At 38.2% G+C, this 22,514-nt stretch overlaps 1 protein-coding gene across 8 annotated transcripts in view; it reads left to right on the forward strand.

The window, feature by feature from the left end:
* LOC112049830 (protein yippee-like) overlaps positions 1-20,213 on the forward strand; it is a 160,497-nt gene extending 140,284 nt beyond the window's left edge. For 4 of the 8 annotated variants that reach the window (XM_052885268.1, XM_024087871.2, XM_024087874.2 and 1 more), the window contains exons 2-6: positions 2,634-2,737; positions 6,688-6,815; positions 7,755-7,798; positions 9,052-9,160; positions 10,023-20,213. In XM_052885268.1, the coding sequence (XP_052741228.1) occupies positions 2,701-2,737; positions 6,688-6,815; positions 7,755-7,798; positions 9,052-9,160; positions 10,023-10,112 (408 nt within the window). In that variant the 5' untranslated portion in view covers positions 2,634-2,700 and the 3' untranslated portion in view covers positions 10,113-20,213. Of the gene's footprint in view, positions 1-2,633; positions 2,738-6,637; positions 6,816-7,754; positions 7,799-9,051; positions 9,161-10,022 lie in introns of all 8 variants that reach the window. The other 4 variants (XM_052885266.1, XM_052885264.1, XM_052885265.1 and 1 more) reach the window with 2 other exon arrangements.
* The last annotated feature ends 2,301 nt before the right edge of the window (positions 20,214-22,514 follow it).

Below are 22,514 nucleotides of genomic sequence, written 5' to 3' on the forward strand. Positions count from 1 at the left end.
AACTGGACGGAACGTGACCGGCTCACCAAATTATGTTCTTTGACGCTCTATCCTTGACTTTAAGCCTCCGACCGCGGACGTACAATTAACTAGATACCGCGTGCCCTCCATTTAAGTGCGAAATATTTATGCACCGCATTTACAAATTTTTGCCGCGCTTCTTTAAAGCTTACAACCTGTTCTAATTTTAGCTTAAACTCCCTGTAAAATGGCATAAAAATCAGGTCGTTAATTATATAGGTGATGCTGAAACAAACGAAACACTTTCATAAACGTTATGAAAATATATATCTTTTACTTACTTTAACGTATACTTACTTATTTGTAACACACATTATATTTTATAGCTTAATATACTGCTTTTCCATATTAATTTCAACGATACCAAAAACTATTTTTTATTCGAATAACTCTTGGGATCAACTTTGGGATAGCACTCTCGCGATCGTAGTTGCGAAAAAATCACGATTGTATTTTATACTACCAAATTTAGTCGCATAAGCCGCGTCTAGTTAAATATAAGTCCTCGCGTCCAACAGTTGACACGTTAACTAATTTATTATATTTACTCCTACCCTCCTTTTTTCGGATGACGGAATATATTTTGAAGCTCGCAATTCGGTGTGTGGATCATGTTTTATTCAGACCTTACAAATGCCACTGCAGACCGGTTCCTGTATGTACATAGTTAATCTATCAATAAGTTGCGTGATAGTCTCGCAAGGAAGTTCTTTTTCTTTCTTTCGTCTTTTGTCTATATACCACATTCGATTTATAAACAAAATCGATTTAGCCGTTAAAAACACTCGCATTAATTAAAAACACTCGCATTAATATATGTATTATAAAGATGATTTGTTTACTGTTGTAATGTATGTATGTGCAACTATACAGCTAGACTAACGGGCGACTATTTGCACACTGGCTAACTAACTAACTACCTACATGCAATGTCATCAGTAATTTCCCTAACGAACCTATTTGCCGTGAGTGAGTAATAATTCGCTCCAATTCGCCGTTTCGTTGTTGCGCGTACTCTTTTCGTTTTAACTAATTAGTTTTTTCTACGTTCAAAGGTTGATGTCACACCTTCCGAGAAATAAACCCACGGGCACAAATTATATAAACAAAATTGAAATAGTTGTTCCCAAGAAGCGGTTGTAGATCAAGTTAGTCATTCATAAACATTGGCCTGCATTCTGTAAACTGTCGAAGAAACTCGTACAAATCTATAGTACTCTTAATTATAAATAACTAAATAAATAAATAAAAAATTCCCAATAGGTCGGTACTATCCAAACACCTTGAGCAAGTTATGTAGCTTACGAGTAAGAGTACTACTAATGATAATATTACCTACTCGTAAGTCGTAATTATGCGATGTGTACCATAACCTAACAAGAGATTAAGAAAAGAGAAGATGCAATGCCTGTTATCTTGATTTTCAGCTATCTATTCCTGTATTACAAATTTAGTCTGAAATTCTTTGATCAATCCACGGCAGCGGTACTGCTGTGATTAATAATAACTTACCTTTTTGTTCCATGTTTGCAATTCCCTAAGGGCCAGCACATATCTGACCGGGTCTAGCGTTTATTTACGTTGTAATAAAATGGATTCGATATTTGACTTACTCGAACTTGTGTGTACACGTCAAATGAGAATTTTCTATGCAAAGCGCGTTCCCCTAAGCTGTTAGGCTACAATTTACTTACCATTGGGTTAAGTTTTGGTCAAACGTAAGCTATAAATTACTGTATGACCTTCAAGTTACGGTTAAAAAATAAAAATAATGAAGTAAAAGTATCTTTTTTGCTAGGTTTCGTTAGGTACTAGATAGGCTCACGTCACGGTGACAGTGCGGCCTTGCCGCTCCGCTGGTTGCTTCGTACTCTGCAGACTTGTGAACCCAATATTTCCTCCTTTCGTGCACTGAACTTGTTACTGTCTGATGGGTTTGAGTCATAATTAATGGGCTTATGATGGGATACCGCACCGTTTAAATTACTCTTCTGGATATAAAAACAATAATTTAAACTTCGAGTCCACTCTGACATTGCAACACTCCTACTTACCTACTATACCTAGATATACTCAGATGGATTATGTTTTCGTTTACTTCGCAGCTATATATCTCGTGTTCTGAGCGGACTCGAAGTTTGGCGCGGTCTATTCTGGGCCTATCAATTATAGCATACGCTCGCGACTTTGTCCGCCCTTAGGCTTCCTTAATGCAGCACTCTCGCAAAATCCGTTCATAACAGACGTCTTCTAACTAAAACCTCCCTGCCAAATTTCACCTTTTACCCTTCGCTTTTATATAAATACTGGCAAAAGTTGTTTTGCCTTATCGTTATTAAAATTTTCTATCCTACCCCGACCCTACCCTTACTCTTCCGCTACCCTACTTCTAATACCTCCAAGAGTATGTGTAACAACGAGTAAGTTTCATAACGATGGGTTGAGTAGGTTTTTGCGTGACGGCGTAACAAACATCCTTACTTTCACATTTTATAATATTATGTATACTTAATAGAAGATTATGGCAACCATACATATGCGTTAACACCATTTGTATGTTACCGATGCATTGTACTACCCGCAGCTAACACCACAATCCCGCTTGTCCGCAGAGGGTGGCGGGCGGTAGGAAGGAGCGCGCGGCGCGGCGGGCGGGCGCGCGCGGCAGGTGACCGGCTCATGTGGGCGGCGGGCGCGTGCTGCTCGCGCCAGGCAGGTATGCGCCGGCCCTTACACCAGGGACTTTTGTTTTTAATTCTATGGCAAGTTAGCCCTTCTATGACTGCCTGATCGTTAGACTGCGATCTCACCTGCAGGCCAACTCACTAACTTTGACGTTCGTTAGTAGACAGGAAATTTAAATTTACCAACTAGCTATTGAGTTATTCTTAAGTCACGTGATTTTGTATTCACTATTTAATGCTGACTGATTAAAATTGAGATTATAGGTAAAAAATGTCATCTGGTGCCTACTGACAACCCTTCGTGAATATCATAGAGTAGGTAGACTAATTTAAACGTCAATGTTAGTGAATTGACTGGCAGATCTTAAGTGACGGTGCAGTCTAAGATGGTAGGGGGCTTACTTGTATGGGCAGAATAAACTTGTACAAATACAAGTTTATTCTGCCCATACCCAACCTAACGGTTTCTGCGCGGCATCGTAACGGGACGCTAAATCACTTGGTGATACGTCTTTCCTTACCCAATTTAGGAAATATTAAATCCTAAACCGACTGAATCGTACCCAGGACATCACTGTTGTCTGGAGATATTCCCAAAAATCTTATGTCACGTCCCGTCTGATAAAATACGTTATGTATGTAACAAGTTTATCAGTATTTAAAAGCCACTAAAATAATAAGAGCAACAATATTGCAATGCAATAAGCATGCAATAGGTAATCTTGCAGCAGTTGGTTTAATAGAAGCGATCTATTGTTTCTATGCAAATTAATAAGTAGAAGAGACCAAGGAACTAGTACAGTGATTCTAATTGCCACAATTGATGGCAATTTAACGAGTTTGAAGTCAACTAGTTCTATTTGTATTTCTTTGAATGTCTATTCATTTGACAGAGTGTGTATAATTTAGCAATGTGTAAAATTCACCGTTCAGTTCGCCTTAATCATACGTAACTACATCGTATTTTTTTTTTAAAGAAAGCCTAATCGCCTATCTATCATGCTAATCGGTTCAGTACGTTTTGGTGGAGCTGCAGACATAAAAACATACATAAACACAGATCGAATATACCACCTCATTTTTTAAGGCGGTCTACAATGCAGTTTTTTCAAACGAGCGTGCAGGCTATTTATTTATTTATTTATTTATTTATTAAGTTTGCTAGCGACTTTTACATATTTTTACACATACAAAAAATCAACTTATGAACTAACATGCTTAGCGTATGCAAAATCGTATTAAAGGAAACATTGCTTGCAAAACCACTTTCATCTAATATTTTACAAAACAAAATACTTATACTATAAACGAAAATGCGATCGCAATTTCAGTTAGCTTTCAAACTAAATGTTGTTGGTATATTTATGTAGATTTTCACAAATACAATGTCATTAGGCTACATACGTAACGTAATTTTACTTAGACGAAACAAGAAACTTTAGAAATATCTTTACATACAAAATGGTATACGTCACGAGTCCCCTCGACGTTCACGCCGTTCCGTATGCAGCGACCTTAAGTCTTGACCTCTAATAGATAAGATAAGTCCGATGTTTACTGTTTTTCTATGCAAATTATTTTAATCTGGCACGGCAACACATTCAGTATTACCTAGTGTTTACGAATTGCTAGACGTCATGTCGCACTGATGAATCCATTTTCAGTCCGTTCAAAGAACAGCGTTCGGGGAACTTTGCAGTGCAGCGATGCTTGGCAACAGAAATATTCGCACATTCTAGTTGTCCATGAGGCTTGACATGAGATTATACATGAGGTTGAACATGAGGTTGAACATGAGGTTGTCCATGAGGTTGAACATGAGGTTGTAGGTACATGATGAGGCTGAACGTGAACACTGTGCCTCAGATTGACCGGTACAGATCAGCGCATTCTAATACGTATTCCTAGTATGTCCTGTGAAATTTAGCTGAAAAATAAACGGTGTGTTGACATCATAGCCCAGTGGATATCTGCCTTCGATTCGGAGGGTTGAGGTTCGAATCGTGTCCGGGACATGAACCTCCAACTTTTCAGTTATGTGAATCGTGAAAAACATTGTGAGGAAACCTGCTGCTGCATACAGTGTGTGAAGTCTGCCAATCCGCATATGGTCAGCGTGGTAGACTAAGACCTAACGGCTTACCCCTGTCATTTTGAGGGACTCGTGCTCAACTGTGAGCCGAATGGGTTGTTAATGATAAATGTGTTGATGATGCCAGGTTAAAATAGTGTGCATACAATACAATGCTTTTGTTGTGTTCGCCGCATGAGTGCTGTTACTGTGACGCCCTACGTGCACTATAAAATAAAATAGATTGCTATTGGGATTAGATTCATTATTAATTATTAAGTTAAAAATTAAGGATTGCATATTATTGTTCAAATGGGCACGTCTCTGATGAATAAATTGAATATTTTTAATAAACGCAAGCTTAGGGAATATCCTACTACGACCGACTCGTTATCTAGTGGTTATTAATCTGCAAACACCTACCTACTGTTGACGACATGACACGTAACATTGAAATAAGTACATTATTTATTAAAAATAATTTCTTTCTTCTACGAAATTTTCAGTAAAAATTTCTGGAGTGGGGATATCGTTGATGCTACACCCCCTTGTTAACAATTATGATAGGGCCTGTACTGCCCCCCTAGCCAAGTGGCATGTCGATTCTCTTTCTACGATCGCTAAAGCTTCGAAAACTAGAAAAATATATGGGAATGACAGATCTTGATCACGTGACCTGTCGATAGCAAATGTCATTCCCATACATCTTTCTAATTTTCGAAGTGTTAGCGATCGTAGCAAGAGAATCGACGTGCCATTAGGCTAGGGGGGCTGGACCGTTAAAATAGACTGATACCTACACAGGTCCCCCTCTAGCGACCGTCTGCGCACGCTCAAACCGCAAAGAGATAGCTTTATTTTTTTAATTATTATACTTACACATTAATCTTTAATTAACTTATAGTCTAAAAAGCAATCCCAATGGCGATTCAGTATAGTGCACTTAGGGCAGACTAGATTGGAAGTGGGGATGATATTTAACGAATCTTTTGATAAAAGCTGCCCTCGGATTACCCGACGTTGATGCAACCGATGCGACTGTCGCAACGCTTCTTATTGTCTGACACTCGCTCTATCAGTTTTCGCAATAGGAGCTTGAACTCAGCCAATACAAAGGATTGCGATAACTCCGATGTATCGTTGCATTCACAAGTTTGGTAATGCGGCGCCCTGGTTCTCTACGACATTGAAATTGAAACATCGGCGCGTTTTACGACGTTGAATATGACACCTTTGTATTATACAAATATGAGCCTTGTAAGCAATAGCATCCATTTTTTACTTAATGCCAAATGATAAGATCAAATTACATTTTACGTACAGGTATTGTGCCTACGTTTGCTTTAATGGTTCTGCAACATTACAAAGTAATCACTGTTTTCTAGTGCAGTCTATTCGCTAGAATAAACGTGTTAACACCAAAACACCACGAAACCTACACGATATTTTGTAAAAAAGAATATCAAGTTTTGCTCGTGTCCATCTATTTTATACTAATACCTAAGTAATTGACGAACTAACTTTACTTGCATACCTACATTGACTAGATTTTTTAATTTACAAGACAAAACAAAAGCCTTTGCCATATCTTTAAATCAAGACCAGTTTTCCCCTTTATCTTCCAAGTAGATAAGTCAAATAACCTATAATGGACTTCTCGATTTCTCGAGATTCATTATTGAGCCTTCGAAGGTTTACATTAGGTACTTAGTTTGATCTTAACGCTTGCTATCGCTAAAACACTGACTGGATGCTAAAGACTGTGAAGATTCATTCAACTCGCGGAACGCACGATGGCAATGTCAATGTGAAGCGCGGGCGCAGGGCCGCAGGGCGCCGCTGACGGGGTGTGTGTGTGTAGCTAGCAGGCACTCATGCGTGACGGGGTGACTAACCGTGGCGGGGTGGCAGGCGAGGGCGCGGCGGTCGCGCGCACGCCCGTCAAGACGTTCCAGGCGTACCTGCCGCCGGCGCACCGCACCTACAGCTGCATCCACTGCCGCGCGCACCTGGCCAGCCATGACGAGCTTATATCCAAGGTGACCACTCTCTATAACTGACTAACCGCGGCGAGTGGCAGGCGAGGGCGCGGCGGTCGCGCGTACGTCCCTCACGACGTTCCAGGCGTACCGCACCTACAGCTGCATCCACTGCCGCGCGCACCTGGCCAGCCATGACGAGCTTATATCCAAGGTGACCACTCTCTATTACTTGCTGACCGCGGCGAGTGGCAGGCGAGGGCGCGGCGGTCGCGCGTACGTCCTCACGACGTTCCAGGCGTACCGCACCTACAGCTGCATCCACTGCCGCGCGCACCTGGCCAGCCATGACAAGTTTATATCCAAGATGACCACTCTCTCTATAACTGATTGACCGCGGCGAGTGGCAAGCGAGGGCGTGGCGGGCGCGCGTACGTCCCTCATGACGTTCCAAGCGTACCGCACCTACAGCTGCATCCACTGCCGCGCGCACCTGGCCAGCCATGACAAGTTTATATCCAAGATGACCACTCTCTCTATAACTGATTGACCGCGGCGTGTGGCAGGCGACGGCGCGGTCAATGCGCGCACATCCGTCATGACGTTCCAGGCAAAGAGCTACTCCTAAATCCGGCGGTGCTTTGTTCCTACAGCTGCGTCCACTGCCACGCGCATCTGGCCAACCATGACCAGCTTATATCAAAGGTGACCACTGCCTTTATTTTTTTTTAATTAAATTTTAAAAAAATATTTGCATTATCGAATGCAGCCAAGTAGAATACCATAAAATAGACTTAGAACAATGATTACTTGTAACAAAAATATATAAAAAATGGTTACCTAGTCCCTAGAAAGTAAATTGCAATGTTTGTCGTGAAAGCAACAAAGTTGCAGCCTCCATGCTAGCCGCCGGCCGCAGTTCGTGATGCTTCTAAATTAACTCATTAACTGTCTTATTTGTTTTGCAGCATTATAAAATTGTGTTCTGTTATTTTACAGTCGTTCCAAGGCAGCCAGGGGCGCGCGTACCTTTTCAATTCAGTGTAAGTTTGTACATTATTGTATTAGGTATACTTTAGTACTAGGTACACTAGCAATGTAGTTGGTTACAGACGCAATGATAATCCTAAAAGGAACAATATACGAGTAGTTATTTCGCCATTTCTATTGCCTAAAAATTCTATGGGCTATACTAAAATTCTACGGGCAACTATACCCACCGAAACACGGAAATGCTAAACTTGTCAACAGAAATAAGCAAGACAAGACATTAAGAATCTACAGCTAGAGATAGAATAGAATACTATTATGATTAAAGAAGAAAAGAAGAGAAGAAGTCCCTATATAAACCGCAGATAGACAGCCAACCTGTTATATAATCTTCCTAGTTATTTTACGACGGAACCCAATAATCCATTAAAGCTTGCGCAAATGAATTTGCACAATACGTTGAATGTAAAACCATATGAAGTAGGTGGAATTGTCTCAATATCGCAAGTTATTCGTAGCGCGACCTATTTCTTCACAACATTGGGTTACTGTCATGCATATTTCATATATTATGAGGCCGTATTATGCACTATCCTTGAGCGAGCCAATATTCTATTCAGACTTGCGTTACCGGCATTTTTATTCTCGTGGAATTGTTTACTACAAATGCAAGAAGCTGTTGAACGGAGCAAGGAATTCAAGGTTTTATGAATTGTAAAATGGACCATAGTTCGTACCCACGACAGCGAGCTTACCTATTTGTTTTTTATTCGAGTTTAGTGCTCACCTACGATGATCTCTCAGGTTAAATGACGATGCTGTTATATTGTATGACACTATGGTTAATGCAACCCTTTCCTCCTTGATTAGATACTAAGCGGTATTGTGCTGGTTTGTGTTCGCTCACGTAAATCGTATTGTTACAATATTACTCTGGACTCTTTAATTCTCTATCCTAAGGCCAGTCTTGTCGTTTGCGGAATCTCCGAAGTCCGAACAGTACAGAATTTTGCCAACATCCTGTGTATACCTTAAAAAAGTGGCTACACGAAACTCTTGACTAAATTTTCATGCCCTTCGAGGTTATACTCTTGCTTAAGCGATAATTTTACCACAAGACAAACATTATAGATTAGCTCAGATTAATAAATTATTATGTTTATCATGGTTAAAGCAATTTACGCATACACAATAATATAAAGAGGAGGTCGAGCCAACACCAGTAAGTCCGCGGGTGCCACAAAGTTATCAAAAATGCCTTTTGTAGTTAACAGACTACTTAAAAGAGGTTATGTTCCGATTTCAGTGTAAACGTGGGGTGCGGACCGGCGGAGGAGCGCGTGCTGCTGACGGGGCTGCACGCCGTGGCCGACATCTACTGCGAGTGCTGCAAGACCATGCTGGGCTGGAAATATGTGAGTACATACTCTACATGTGAACGTGACATCTACTGCGAGTGCTGCAAGACCATGCTGGGCTGGAAATATGTGAGTACATACTCTACATGTGAACGTGACATCTACTGCGAGTGCTGCAAGACCATGCTGGGCTGGAAATATGTGAGCATGAATCAGTGGCGTAGCTACGTAACCACGGGCCTTGGTGCAAATAAAAAAAGTTATAAGTTCAGTTCGATCGCGATATTCTGATATGGATTAGAGGGATCCCTGAGCTTTTAGGGCCCCAGGGCATTGTAGCCTATGCCCCTGTGTAGCTACTCCATTGGCATGAATACCTTTTCTTTTCAAATCAGTAAACTGTGAAGTGAACTTTAGTAATGAGTAACGTATATTAGTTATTTTTGCGATTCTCGTTTGTGTAATGAGCCGAATTGCACACTAGACAGTACGAGGTGCTACGATGGCCGTCATTGCATTGGCATACAATACTTTTTCTACGACCGTAATAATATAAATTAAACTTGGTAATTAATATATAAATTATTATTGGCGCTAGGCATCCTACATTTTTTATTGGCGTGTCCTCCTAGATTTTGTCTCTTTTATGGAAGCCTTAATTTTTGTAGCCCATGCCATGGAACTATTTAAAAATTAAAAAAAGTCATTGGAGCATGGTTTACCCGTGTGGTAATAAACATTACCAAATGACCTGTAGGAATAAATAGCTTTGTGACATGGTTTAAGGTTCTAAATTAAGAGTAGAAAAACATTGTTTCAACTATAAAGTACCTATTTCACTTTTATTATAACACCTAACCAATGAAAAAGATTGATCGATACGATCCAAGTCTAATATATCCGTGTTATTCATTTCCAGGAGTACGCGTTCGAGTCGAGTCAGAAATACAAAGAGGGCAAGTTCATAATCGAGCTCGCTCACATGGTGAAAGAGAACGGGTGGGACTGAGTGCCGGAGACTAGTGTGTGCTCGGACTATAGTGCTGTGACATGAACGGACCGAGACTCGAGTCAATTAACCAGCCGATCGGCATCGGGATGTGAAGTGATCGGGATCGGGATATGCCACCACGCAGGCTCGAACCCTCGTGATGACGTCACAGGCGAGGCCTCCTCGCCCACCTACGTAGCACAGAGCGAATCGAGGCGCACGAACCAGTCGTAGTCGGAAAGAGATTATTTTTGTCATACTGTAAAAAATATTATTGGAATATCGGCGACGACTGGTTCGTGCGTCTCTGAAGTAAACGAGCGATCCCGACGGATTGGTATTGAATGATTGTACGGAATTGACCGATTGTCATTAGGCTTCAAGCGCTTGAGCACAGTGGTTACATACACATAAGTAATCGATCTCAGCCGCCCAGCGTTGGGCAGTGGGCTTACAATTTATACTAATTTTTAGTTTATAATTAAAAAAAAAACGATTTTAGTTTCGCCGCTGACGCGCGACTTACCCTTAAGTTGTATTAGGTTATTTTACACGTAATCGCTGTATTGAGAGAACACTAATACTTTCTCTTGTCCCCTTAACCTGTGATAAGTATGTTAGTGTAGAGTTTTGAATTTCTTGAACGATTTTTTCTCAAAAGAGTTGCTCAGAGATGTCAGATGTATGTTCCTAATGATTTCAGCTGTACAAGATGGCTTTTATTTTTTTTTGTTTTTACTTTTTTACATAGAGAACTAGTCGAAACAATGTGTTTGCGGAGTTAAATTCCGTAATTAATTTGCGCTAATTATTATGATTTTGAATTTTTAGTTAGATCATCATTTTGATTGTCCAGCTGTATCTGTATATGATTTTCTTTTGGAGGAATACTTACAGAGTTTAAAGTTAATTTGATCTTTTTTGTTTACTTGATAGTCGGTAAACGGAGATGATTCGACGCGATCGTGATCAATTTTTATATAGAAGAAGGTTTAGGAGCGAGTTTTATTATTCATTTATTGTTTCCATTAAAAGTATAATAATATTTAATTAGTAGAAACATTTAACCCCGTATATTTTATCTTAATATGCATATGGTACTTCATTTAATTAATAATAATGATGTTATCCGTGTAAGAAATATGCATGAGCTTCGATTTACCAATGAATGTATCGATATGTCGACGATGGAAATTCGTACAACCCTATTACTACATTTGCGGAGGCGACTTGCGTGATGTGACGATGTGATTACGGACGATGTGTATGACGTACTATGATAACGTACTTGATTGGTGTCTCCATTGCAAGTTAAGTGTATCTAATTAACCTAAAGAGCATTTCCATATTATTTATACAACAATATAGTATAGTACGAGATCCAGCATAAGGAATATATATTTCTAATAACGGCTCTTAGACCAGTACCTTGTGAAACTATGAAATGGACCTTCGAAACTCGCTACCCGAGTAAAATACTTAACAAGCCACTTTTAAATCTTATAATGTTGAAATGCTCTTGAACGTTTTAAGCATAACGTCCGATAATACTATAAATATAAATATATACATTTCAACCCGACTGCGCGTTGAAGGGACTTAAAGAACGATGTTATTGACTGTACTAAATAGTTATATTATGGGAAAATGTACTATAATAAGCATCGAATTTGGGATCATAGTGTGCATAGTCTTTGTGATGAACATGTATGAGTGTGTAAAAAGTATATATGTATAATTCGGATAGTGTTAGCCTTATTTATAAGCATGGACTAAGGATTTAAACTTCAAATTTCTTCCAAGTAAAGTGAACTTTAAACAGTAGGTTTTAAGGTGTACTTTACTTTGAAGAATTGTTTAAATTTTCATGTTTATGAATATGGTTTAGAGTTTAAAATATCGTGTGGTAAATAGTCGGTGTGTTCCCGACAAATTTCGGTCTCATCATGAGCTGAGTAACAAACGAAAATCGTTCGAAATTATTCGGGAATACACCAAGCAAAATGGATTGTAAGTGCGTATTGGTAATTTGAGAGAAGACGTTTTGCTCGTGCTTTAGTGATTTTATAAGTCATTGTAACTAATTACACAATAACACATGTCATCAATGATAAAATAAGCTCACGTGTCGTATGATAAACATTGTCTAACTAGATAATAGCCAATATAATAGCCCTACACACCAGCTATTCTATTCACTATTTTGTCTTTATTATCAACCTATTAAATTAAAATTAAAATCAATTTACAAAATGTCATCAACATACTTTATCATATCCAGTAAGCACCGGATGACATTTGTATTTTGTATAATAGTATTGTTGTTTACTTTAATATGTTGATAATATAAACCAAAATAGAAAATAGGCCAGTAGGCTGCAAATGCGCGCATAATAGTCGAGATGGGAGAAATACAAATGTCGATCCAATGATGTTAGAAGAAAAGAGAGGTAGATAGGTTATACGCGGATCTCAAGTGGCACGTTAAAACTATGCTAATTAGCAAACCTGAGCTCAGTCGCCGCACGGTCATCGCGCCGTTGACAACGCCGCTGAAATAACTTTTGTATGCGAGTTGTAAACATCGAATGTAGTAACCTATCTATCTCTTTTTTCTTCTAACATCATCGTGTCGACCAATTGGAGCGGAATCTAAACTATCGATCTCTCTTTTATTGTGTTGGGATGAAAGAGAGGTCTTTTTCTTCACGTATATGTCACCGTAAAGTTGTAAATACCGTTAGATTATAATTTATTTCACGAAATTGTAAACTGTCGATAGATTGTGAACCGCAACATACTGCTTACAATTTAACGTGTTATTATTCGGTTTATTATAAGGAAGAATGTACAAATGAAAAAAATACCTAACTTAACCTAACGTAACCAATTGGATTCTGAGGCACTCAAGTTCCGGTTCTTAGGAGTATGTATGGAGTTCACAACCTTTTGATAGTTCACAATCTCGCGAGATAGATTATAATCTAACGATAGTTATAATTTTAAGATCACATAATATTACATCCTTAACGCATGTTGCGCCTACTGAATACAACAAATACATATAATTTGAACTGACACTAATCGATGTATAGCTGTATAATTAAAGATATTACACTTATTACCTGCAAGTCAGGAATATGCTAGATTTGGAAATTTACACAAACATGCAAAACATGGTAGCGTAGTCGGGTTCACAAAATCCTTATATGTATTGAGTTAATTCTAATGATATGCCCAATTCACGTCCTAACACGCATAAATCCCTATAATAAAAATAACAACGAACTTATGTTAGTCACATCCCGACATATGACTGATTTAAGTTTACATATTTGGATGCGTTTGATTTGTCTCCAAAATTAGAACATCCCAAAAAATCTTGGAAAGGAATAAGAAATGACATCTTTAGACGCAGCTAGCAAAAATGCTTATGTGAATATAGAATTAACTCGATACAGTTTTTAAACATTATTATATTCGAAATGCAATACTGCCGTCCGCTGACTAGAAGACTATGATACATTTTGGGATAACTTTATTTAAACAGTTTATTTTGTTTGTTTTTGTAACCGCGTACCAAACTAGGGGTAAATATGCCAGTTATTGAGACTACACTAAAATCCTCTTCAGACATTTCACTCTGAAACAGGAAAAGATGAACCAATTTTGGTGAAGTTTGGGACAATTTCAACCTGAAAATAAGGTACGTATTCCTAAAAGATGAATAAGTAGATTTTATGAATGTATTATATTTGCAAAACGAAAAAACCCCAATAGATTTGAGGAAAACATTTTTATCAATGGAATGAAATAAAATCAAATTAATAAAATCTATTTTATACACATCAGGTAAAGTCTTTAGTCTACGGACGGCAGAAGCGTGATTTTTGCCATCGTGAATATTTTTCTAGCGCCCAACTGTCACGAAGAGTTAACAATACCAATTAAAACAGTATTACAGTTGTAAAAAGATACTGTACTATAACGGTTACATAATGTACTACAGCTTGTACTACAACTTGTACTACCTTTATGCAGCTTAAATAGTCTTATCTGTTGTTGTTAACTCTCAGTGTTTCTAGAAACAATCCGTTGTTTGAAGGAAATTTTTAAGGCGAAGATTAAGTGATATTTCCTTAAGATTTAAAGCGTATAGCTCTATCAGAAGAGCCATTGTGACCTGTATAGATTGTTGACACGTAAACAGCCCACGGGTAGCCGGTTCGATTCCCGCCGCATCAGTTGATATATTGTGACGTGTTTCGCCTTATGAATTTCACCATCGCCTTTTTTATCAGAGCGTTGAAACTGCCACTAGTGTTATACAAATGTATTATACATATATAAATATTAAATAATGAACTCAACATAGCTAGACGCTCGTTGGTCGATAATATTATTATAATAATAATAGTAATGGATGTTTATTTTTACAATAGGTAACGTAAAATAACTTTCATTTGAAGGCGCGTATTCATTTGGGAACTTACTCGTCGAAGTGTATACGCGGCTTAATAAGGTAAGCGCATACGGTGACTTACTCTAGCATATTGATGCAATTCCATAATATTATACTTTACTTGATGACTCGCATTACGGCAGTATGGTTGGTCTAAGCTCTACCCCCCTTTAACGCATAGCGTAGCGAGTCATTTCGTTTCGGTAGAACCACAGAATACATACTCTTAATGGTAAAACAATAAAATGATATATCACGATGACGATCTATCATCGTTTTTCGAGTTGCTGCTAAAATATATTAAAGCTGAATTTTGTCACCGTATGCCCTGGCCATTATACGACGTCCGTTATGTTATTTTCTATTAGACGTTGATATTGATACGGTAATACAACAGTTACAATACAACTTTATAGAAATATACCCACACCTAAATTAATACGAAGGCGAGCCCCGCTCATTGGTCATTGTCATTTCCACTCACTAAGTCCTAACACAATCTTCACAACTTTCTGGAGAAGGCATGGAATATTGGTCAAAAAAAATGCAAATACATACTTAAAACAATGAATTATTTCAACTACAAATCTATAAATGACAGTAGGTACGTAGTGATAGGTCTCTACAAATTGAATTCTTAAGATTTTAGAGCTTCTTCTTATCTTCTTATTTATATCTTATCTGTTCTTATTCAATACTATTCTTTACACTCGATTATTATTTAGTAACGAATAACTATCAATATCAAATTGAATGTGGATATCCTAATGTCTAAATAGAAAAAAATGTGACGGACCGAGTGTAATGTTTGATTTACACCTGTCTAGTACGACCGAGGCAAATCTTCCAGTCCCCTCGACTGTCTCACTCGGTCGAATACTGGATAAGTGTAAGTTAGGCTTAACAGGATTGTATAGTGTGATACAGTTATCTAATTATTATTATCGGGACGAAAGACGTAAGTACTTGTTACGGCATACATATGTACACTCTATGGTGGCGCCAATTTGGATATAACAGATATTTGTCATCATCATCATCATCATCATCATCATCATCATCATCATCATCGTCATCATCATCATCATCATCATCATCATCACCATCATCATCATCATCATCATCATCATCATCATCATGAGTTCTGGTATTAATGATTTTTTTTATCCAAACCAATTTCATCAATACACTAATAGTTTATGTTGAAATGTTTGAAAATGGTTTTTTCCGACAAAAAAATATGATACATTCTGTTACGCCCAAATCGACGTCGTATCTTAAGTAACAAAAATATAATTAAATATGCTCTAAATCTTCAATCACAACGGACCTAAGACTAAAACTTAACTTAAACTGAATGTGTGAATTGTTGTCCCTCTGTTACACAATAATACAAAAGCTAAGTTTGGCTTTGTTCGTATTACATTGGCATGTGCTAAGATTTATAGGCTAAGAGTTGGCTAATGATTTGTTCATAGTAATTAAAAACAAGAAACATAAAAATGATTTACACGCTAAACTTGAATTTTAGAATATACAACGGTTGTTCAACATCAAAAGATCTATGTAAGAGTGAATGTGTAATAACAAAACGTTTCGCCGCTCTTAGCCTATGAAGTCCTCATCGTGCAGTATGACACCGTTTGATGACGTCACCTGTGCTTTTCCCTACAGCTTATATTAAAACGTGCTCGTTGAAACGAAAAAACGTTATATCTGTAACGTTACTCTTTAAGGTTCGGGTTACACAGATACCGGTTCCGCTCCGTTCCGGTTTCATTATAAATTTATCCACGCAATATTAATACATGCAACGAAAACATTATTACTAGAGTTTTAGGTATCGATCACGTAATGATTTTAAATCAATTTTATCAGAACTTTTTAATTAAACTTTAAGTAATATGTTACTTCAAATAAAGACATTACATACATTGTAAAAGGTTTATGCTTTAGTTGTTAATGTTCAAATGCTATAAATAGTATCTGATACAGCCAGAAATAAGTACGCGTTATAATTAAAAGTCTAACTGAAACCGGTTCGTGTAACGCGAACCTAATAAATAGCATTTCGAACATGCTTATTAGACGCTAAAATAAACTGTTGGTGTTCAATAATGGTATATGTATTTTGTGATAAATGCGATCAAGATACGTCTTTTTTGTAATAATACGTAAGGTTAATCGGTAAACGCATTGCAATTTGCAAAGTTCGCGATATTGTCTGTTTTGTGTATAATCATATTATCTGATAACATAGGGTTAAGAAAATGTTAAGAGTACATACATGTGCACAATGTTTCATGAAAAACGACTTATCACAGCGCTCCCACACAGGTGTTAACATAACTAACTTTTACTTTTTCATAACACATTCATCAATAACTGTATCGACATAACGGTTATATCGATAACGTTACTGGTATGTATCAGTATCGATGTAACGGTATAAAACGTTATTTAATTAAGGTGCTTTGTGGTTAAGCTATGAAATCAGTTAAGAATGTGTAGGTATAGATCAAAGAATCGATGTGTTGATCGAATTATATTCCTGTGCATCTTCAGACTTCATTAGTTACTATACACCGGCGCAATTTCTCTTTGATTTCAGCAGTGTTACAAATTTTGTTTGTTACTTTGTAACATTTAGTAATAGAATGTTAGGTAATATATTACAGTCTTTGTATAACATTCTGTGACTGTGTGGGAGTGCCATCAAAGAAGACACTGTCCATGTTTGAGAGTAATTCATGTAAAATTTTGTTTCTTCTAAAATACCAAAAATAATACAGACGCTGTAATAGTAAAGTAGAATAGGATGTTAGCGATATTTGAGATGTCAAATTAATTTGACAGATAGATCTCTGGTACAATGTTGTGGTGTTCATTCTTTGTGCAAGTAAAATTATCGCATATGAACCGTGTCAATAGATGTAATAAAGCTGGGTCCACACGCGCGCACATGTTCGACGAAGAAGCTCTGTTTAAGCCATAATTGTGAAATGAAATAGAAGTGTGATAACCTGCTGACAAAAATAACCAAAATACTTAATTAACTTTAAAACGTCGGACATGTTTGCACGGGAATTCTAGTCTAATTTTCATGAACATTATGCTAAAAAGGCGTATTCACGAGACACTATGAAGTCTTGTTATGCAATCCGGCACAATAAAATATATGAACAAATATAGAAAAACGGAGATTAAAAAAAGAAGTTTTCGATTTAATAATATAAAACATTATAGCAATATATACTTTAATAAGAACCAACGCACGTGATTGCGCCCTCAAGTATGTTGTCAGCTCAATTAAGTGTGTATTGTCCTTAAAAAATATTAATTATTTTGCTATAATCACAGGTGATAATTTTCTGTATTCGTCCACTTACACTCGCCTCTGGAAACATAACTAAAAGGCTTCATAGTGTTCGTGTAAATACAAATAGTCAAGCTCTTTGAGATTGTCACAGTAGTTTTTAAATTAACACTCTTAGACCTAAATGTATATCTTGTCTTTGCCGTTCGAACCGAGACACACCCAAAAAAAAAATATCATGGTGACGTAAAAAGTGAGAAATAAAAAAAAGAAGTTAGATTTCTGTGAGTAATGTATTTTTCTACTCGATCGTTTAGGGATGCTATTAGATATTTTTGGACCATTGTTAAGATTGCCATCAGTATTGGAGGTTATAAAGAGAGAATAAATGTTAGTTTTCGCGGATGTTGGCCGAATTCGGTTGTTGTATTGTTCTCGAGTTAAGAGATGTTGGTGGAAACACCTTTGCTACACCCCATCTCAAATTGTACAAAGGTGATATTTTGTATGCAATAAACGCATGAGAAATAACCAACATTACCTCACGCTTATCTATTCTCCTGGGTTTTGTTGATAAACTCTATAGTTCTTCTATTCCCGAGAAAAAGTGGTATTGTAGCACTTTGTATGAGGTGATGTGTCGCAAATGTTTCCACCATAGATTACGCTTACCAACTTGTTGAATATTACAACTTGCACCACAATTTATCATCGTTTTGGTATTTTTAAGGGCGCAATTGACTTAAAGACAAAGATCTTTACTGATTGATTTTATTCAAACTAATTTTCAAGTAATATATGTTACACATGTTAATGACGTGGACACATGTGCTACATATGCGCAAATCAAAATATAGTACAGCATTAGCCCCCAAATAGATTTCAAACTGATCTCTTTGATAGATTTATGTAGTTCTGGACATCGAAATGTTTCACTCTACACACGGAAAGTGTTAATATGTTTCCAGCTTATACAAAACGAATGCAGTAAAAGTACAAGATTATTTTTAGAGATATATCTTTTTAATTCATCCTTTATGACGTCTAAGTTTGATATTTGTAATTAATAGTAAAATTAATGAATCTAAGACACTCTATTATATTAGCTTGCTTTAGAGCATAGGGCTAATATAATGGAATTTGTTTGATGCAAAGTTTTTCAAAATAGTACCAGTACCATTTTTCAAAAATAGTACCAGTAAAGTTATTAACGTTTTTTTGTATGTTGTATGGTTTTGTTCCATACATTTTGTATGGATTAACTGAAACAACTACTGCACAATGTACACAATAAACCTGTAATGCAATAACTTGGTTGCCCGTATGTGTGCAATTCTCAATTGTGATTTATCGTCTCTTAGAAATACCAATCCACCTATTGGAATTTTAACTGATAACCAAGATGGTGGTGAAAGCGGTGCATTACGTCGTTTGAAATTGAAAACAACGGCTCCGGTAGACATAATTATTATGCTGAAAAATACGTCTACAGCATAATATAAAGATATATTTCGAACCGGAGCCGTTTTTCGAACGTTTGAAACTACTCTGCGTAAGGATCAGCATGCTAACCAAAATACGAAAAGATTTTAGGATATGCCCATAGGTAAATAAAATCCGATATAAAAAATTCTGTTCAGGCAAAGTAAATTATCAAGTCAGAAAACAGTCGTGTACAAAATAAATATATGATTTCTTACGTCGCGTAGTTTCACGAACGACAATCTTCAACTCGCATATAACAACTAAGCACACTTGATACATTTAGCACCACCCATTAGACACCAACAACTATCCACACTTCTGTGCGTGTAATTTTTCATTAAAGAACATTCGGGCACTCCGAATACTGATTAACAACTCAGAAATGGCTTCATCATGTCATAAGAAAACAAAATATACCACGCACTCAATACTGACCCTCTTAACCTAAGAAAACGGTTCTGCATGCCGTTTATAATAGCAATTAATTAAACAATCTCCCGCACCTGGTTAGCAGGCCATATTGACCAATGGAAACGATTCTCGCCTGCATTATTATTATGGCAAGCGAATGACCAATTAGTGTGAAAAAGTGAGTTATTTATTAACGTGACGTAACCTAAACGATGTTAAATGTATCAGGAGTGCTATAGCCCTAAGACATAAGATATCCCGTTAGTTATCAAGGAAACCGCTTAATATTTTTGTATTTTCCTAGTATGTAATGACGAAGCATTATAAAGTTACGTGGTGTCTTCTATGATTGTGTACGCATTATGCTATAGATGAGTATTTGATAAACATTTGGTTGAAATAATAAGTGCGTAATAAAACACTTTTTCGTATTGAAAAATAACAATGCTTTTTATTTCCTATCACCTACCTATTTTAAAATTAAATTGTTTATCAAAACAATAGGAAAAGACCAAAAATTTCATTTTATTAATAAACTTAAAATTAATACTCGTAGATATTACTATACGAGTAGGTATCATTAAATCACAGTAAAATTACATGAAAATGTTACCATTTGTTCTATGGAACATGACCTCATTGCACAAATTTTAAAATTCTAATTAAAAAAGTAAAACTATCGTTTCACAAGAGTTCACTTTTCAGATAGGTACTATTTACTCGTACTATAAAAATAAAAATTTGTAAAATTTGTAACACCAAAGGATTTTGAACAATTTCATAGTGCATCTATGATGCTAAAATAAAATATTTCCATAAAATTTTAAACGAGAATCAATTATTAAACATAGGTCATTAATTATACTAGGTATATGAAAAAAAATCCATTTCATCTTGTGATGTTACGTTCCATAGATTATAATGGGAACTATAAAAAGGGCATACAAAACAGATAATATTTTTTTTTTTATCAAAAACAACATAAAAATAAATAGTATTTGAAATTCAGCAATCAATTATTCATTTATTCATTAAATACATTGAAAACAAGTCGTAAATAAATGTCAAGGACAAATTAAAGAACAAATTCATATATTTATAAAGGCGGCTCCAAATTCTCGAGCAAATTCACGGAGCGAATCACACCGCACAAAACTGGACAAAAAGTGATTGTTCCACACTATGCAAAATTATACATTTTATCTTTCAGTCACGAATTAGTTTATCTATGAACAATCTACACTAAGGCACGCGCGCAATTAGCACGCGAATGTAGAGCTGCCTTAAAATTTTACAACGACAAGATAGTCTTACTTGCTGTGTTACTCGCTAGCTTACGGTCTCTCACTAACTTAAAATATTCTGATCCTTAAGCTATTTGAAATTTTTATACCTAGTGTTACAAGTTCCTCGATTACAGGTGGTATTATTTATGTTATTGTAAAGGGTAAGTATCAGTGTTGGTATAAATAAGAGGGTATTTGATGACTTGAGCTCGGAAAGTTTTCTGCACTCAAAGTGAATACGATCCTAAGTGATTAATTTCGTTTTCGCTCGCACGGGCCGATCGTGCGCGACTGGATTGTCCGGCAGGTTTGCTGCATCAAACCTGACTCGACATCGCCCGCGGGCCCGGTCCAGCCTGGACTGCGCCTGCGGCGGAGCTCACCCGCGCCGCGCCGCGCATCTCGCGAGAAGCCCAGCCTGGAAGTGCACGGTCCAGGCTGACGGCCGCGTAGTGTAGAAACCACGGCGCCGGTGTCATCGCGCGACGCCGCAACGCCAAAGAAAAATGGAGCCACCCCGCGGTTCCAAGCCACCCAAGGACGCCGCTGTTGCCTCGACTTCAGCGAGCACGAAGACCAGACGCCGCTCCACCTCTGGCGCATCCCGGGACAGATCGGGACGTGCTGAGGGAGAGAGAAGCTCCTCGCAGCAAGGAGGAAGCGAGACGGGTGCCCCCCGCACCCCGTCGCAGATCCCCCGCGCCTCACACCCGCGGTCGCCCGCGCTGAGCCCATCTCGCTCGCGCAGCGGTCGAGCGAAAGAGATGGTGAGTCATCTTATAAGCCCGCCGCACACCCCACCCGGCACGAGGTACAAGCTGGAGGCCAGCTATACCTTAAAGAGAGCCGCGAATCTCCGCGCACCTCCGCCAGTACTCCCGCCGCGCCTGTCGCCCGGCCGGAGAAACAGGTAGATAACGCGGAGCCACGCACCCCCGCCGCGCGCCCGCTCCGTGATGTTTTAGCGTCCTACGAGCGGACCAGTTCGAGCGCAGAGAAAACCCACCAACCCGCTACCACAACCGGCGTGGCGGGTGAGAAAACGAGCAGCGAGCCACACACGCCCGCCGCAAGGCCTGCACGTCGCACACACGGCCAGCTGCGAGTAGTGGGCCAAAAGAAGATGGGCAACGGTCAAAGCCTGCAGTGGCCAGACCTACCCAATCTCCAAAATCCAAACTCGAAGCCGATTGCCTAATTTTATATCGACTAGACAAGGCAGGCCTCGGATCGGATGAACTCAAGGCCGCCCTGGCCATACACCTGAATGACCGCCAGCGAGTACTGGACAATGAGAAGGTAGAGTCTCCCACAGACGCAGCCTCCGACGAAGAAGACATAGAGGAAGCCTGCCAACTAGCAGCGCAAACCCCGATTCCAGCGGTGCAATACACCGCGCCTCTAAAACGTCAGCGTACCGAAACCGACCTACGCCCGGATCCTAAGCTGGCGAAAACCTC

Source organism: Bicyclus anynana, chromosome 14 (assembly GCF_947172395.1).
Source record: "Bicyclus anynana chromosome 14, ilBicAnyn1.1, whole genome shotgun sequence".
Taxonomy (NCBI): Eukaryota; Metazoa; Arthropoda; class Insecta; order Lepidoptera; family Nymphalidae; genus Bicyclus; species Bicyclus anynana.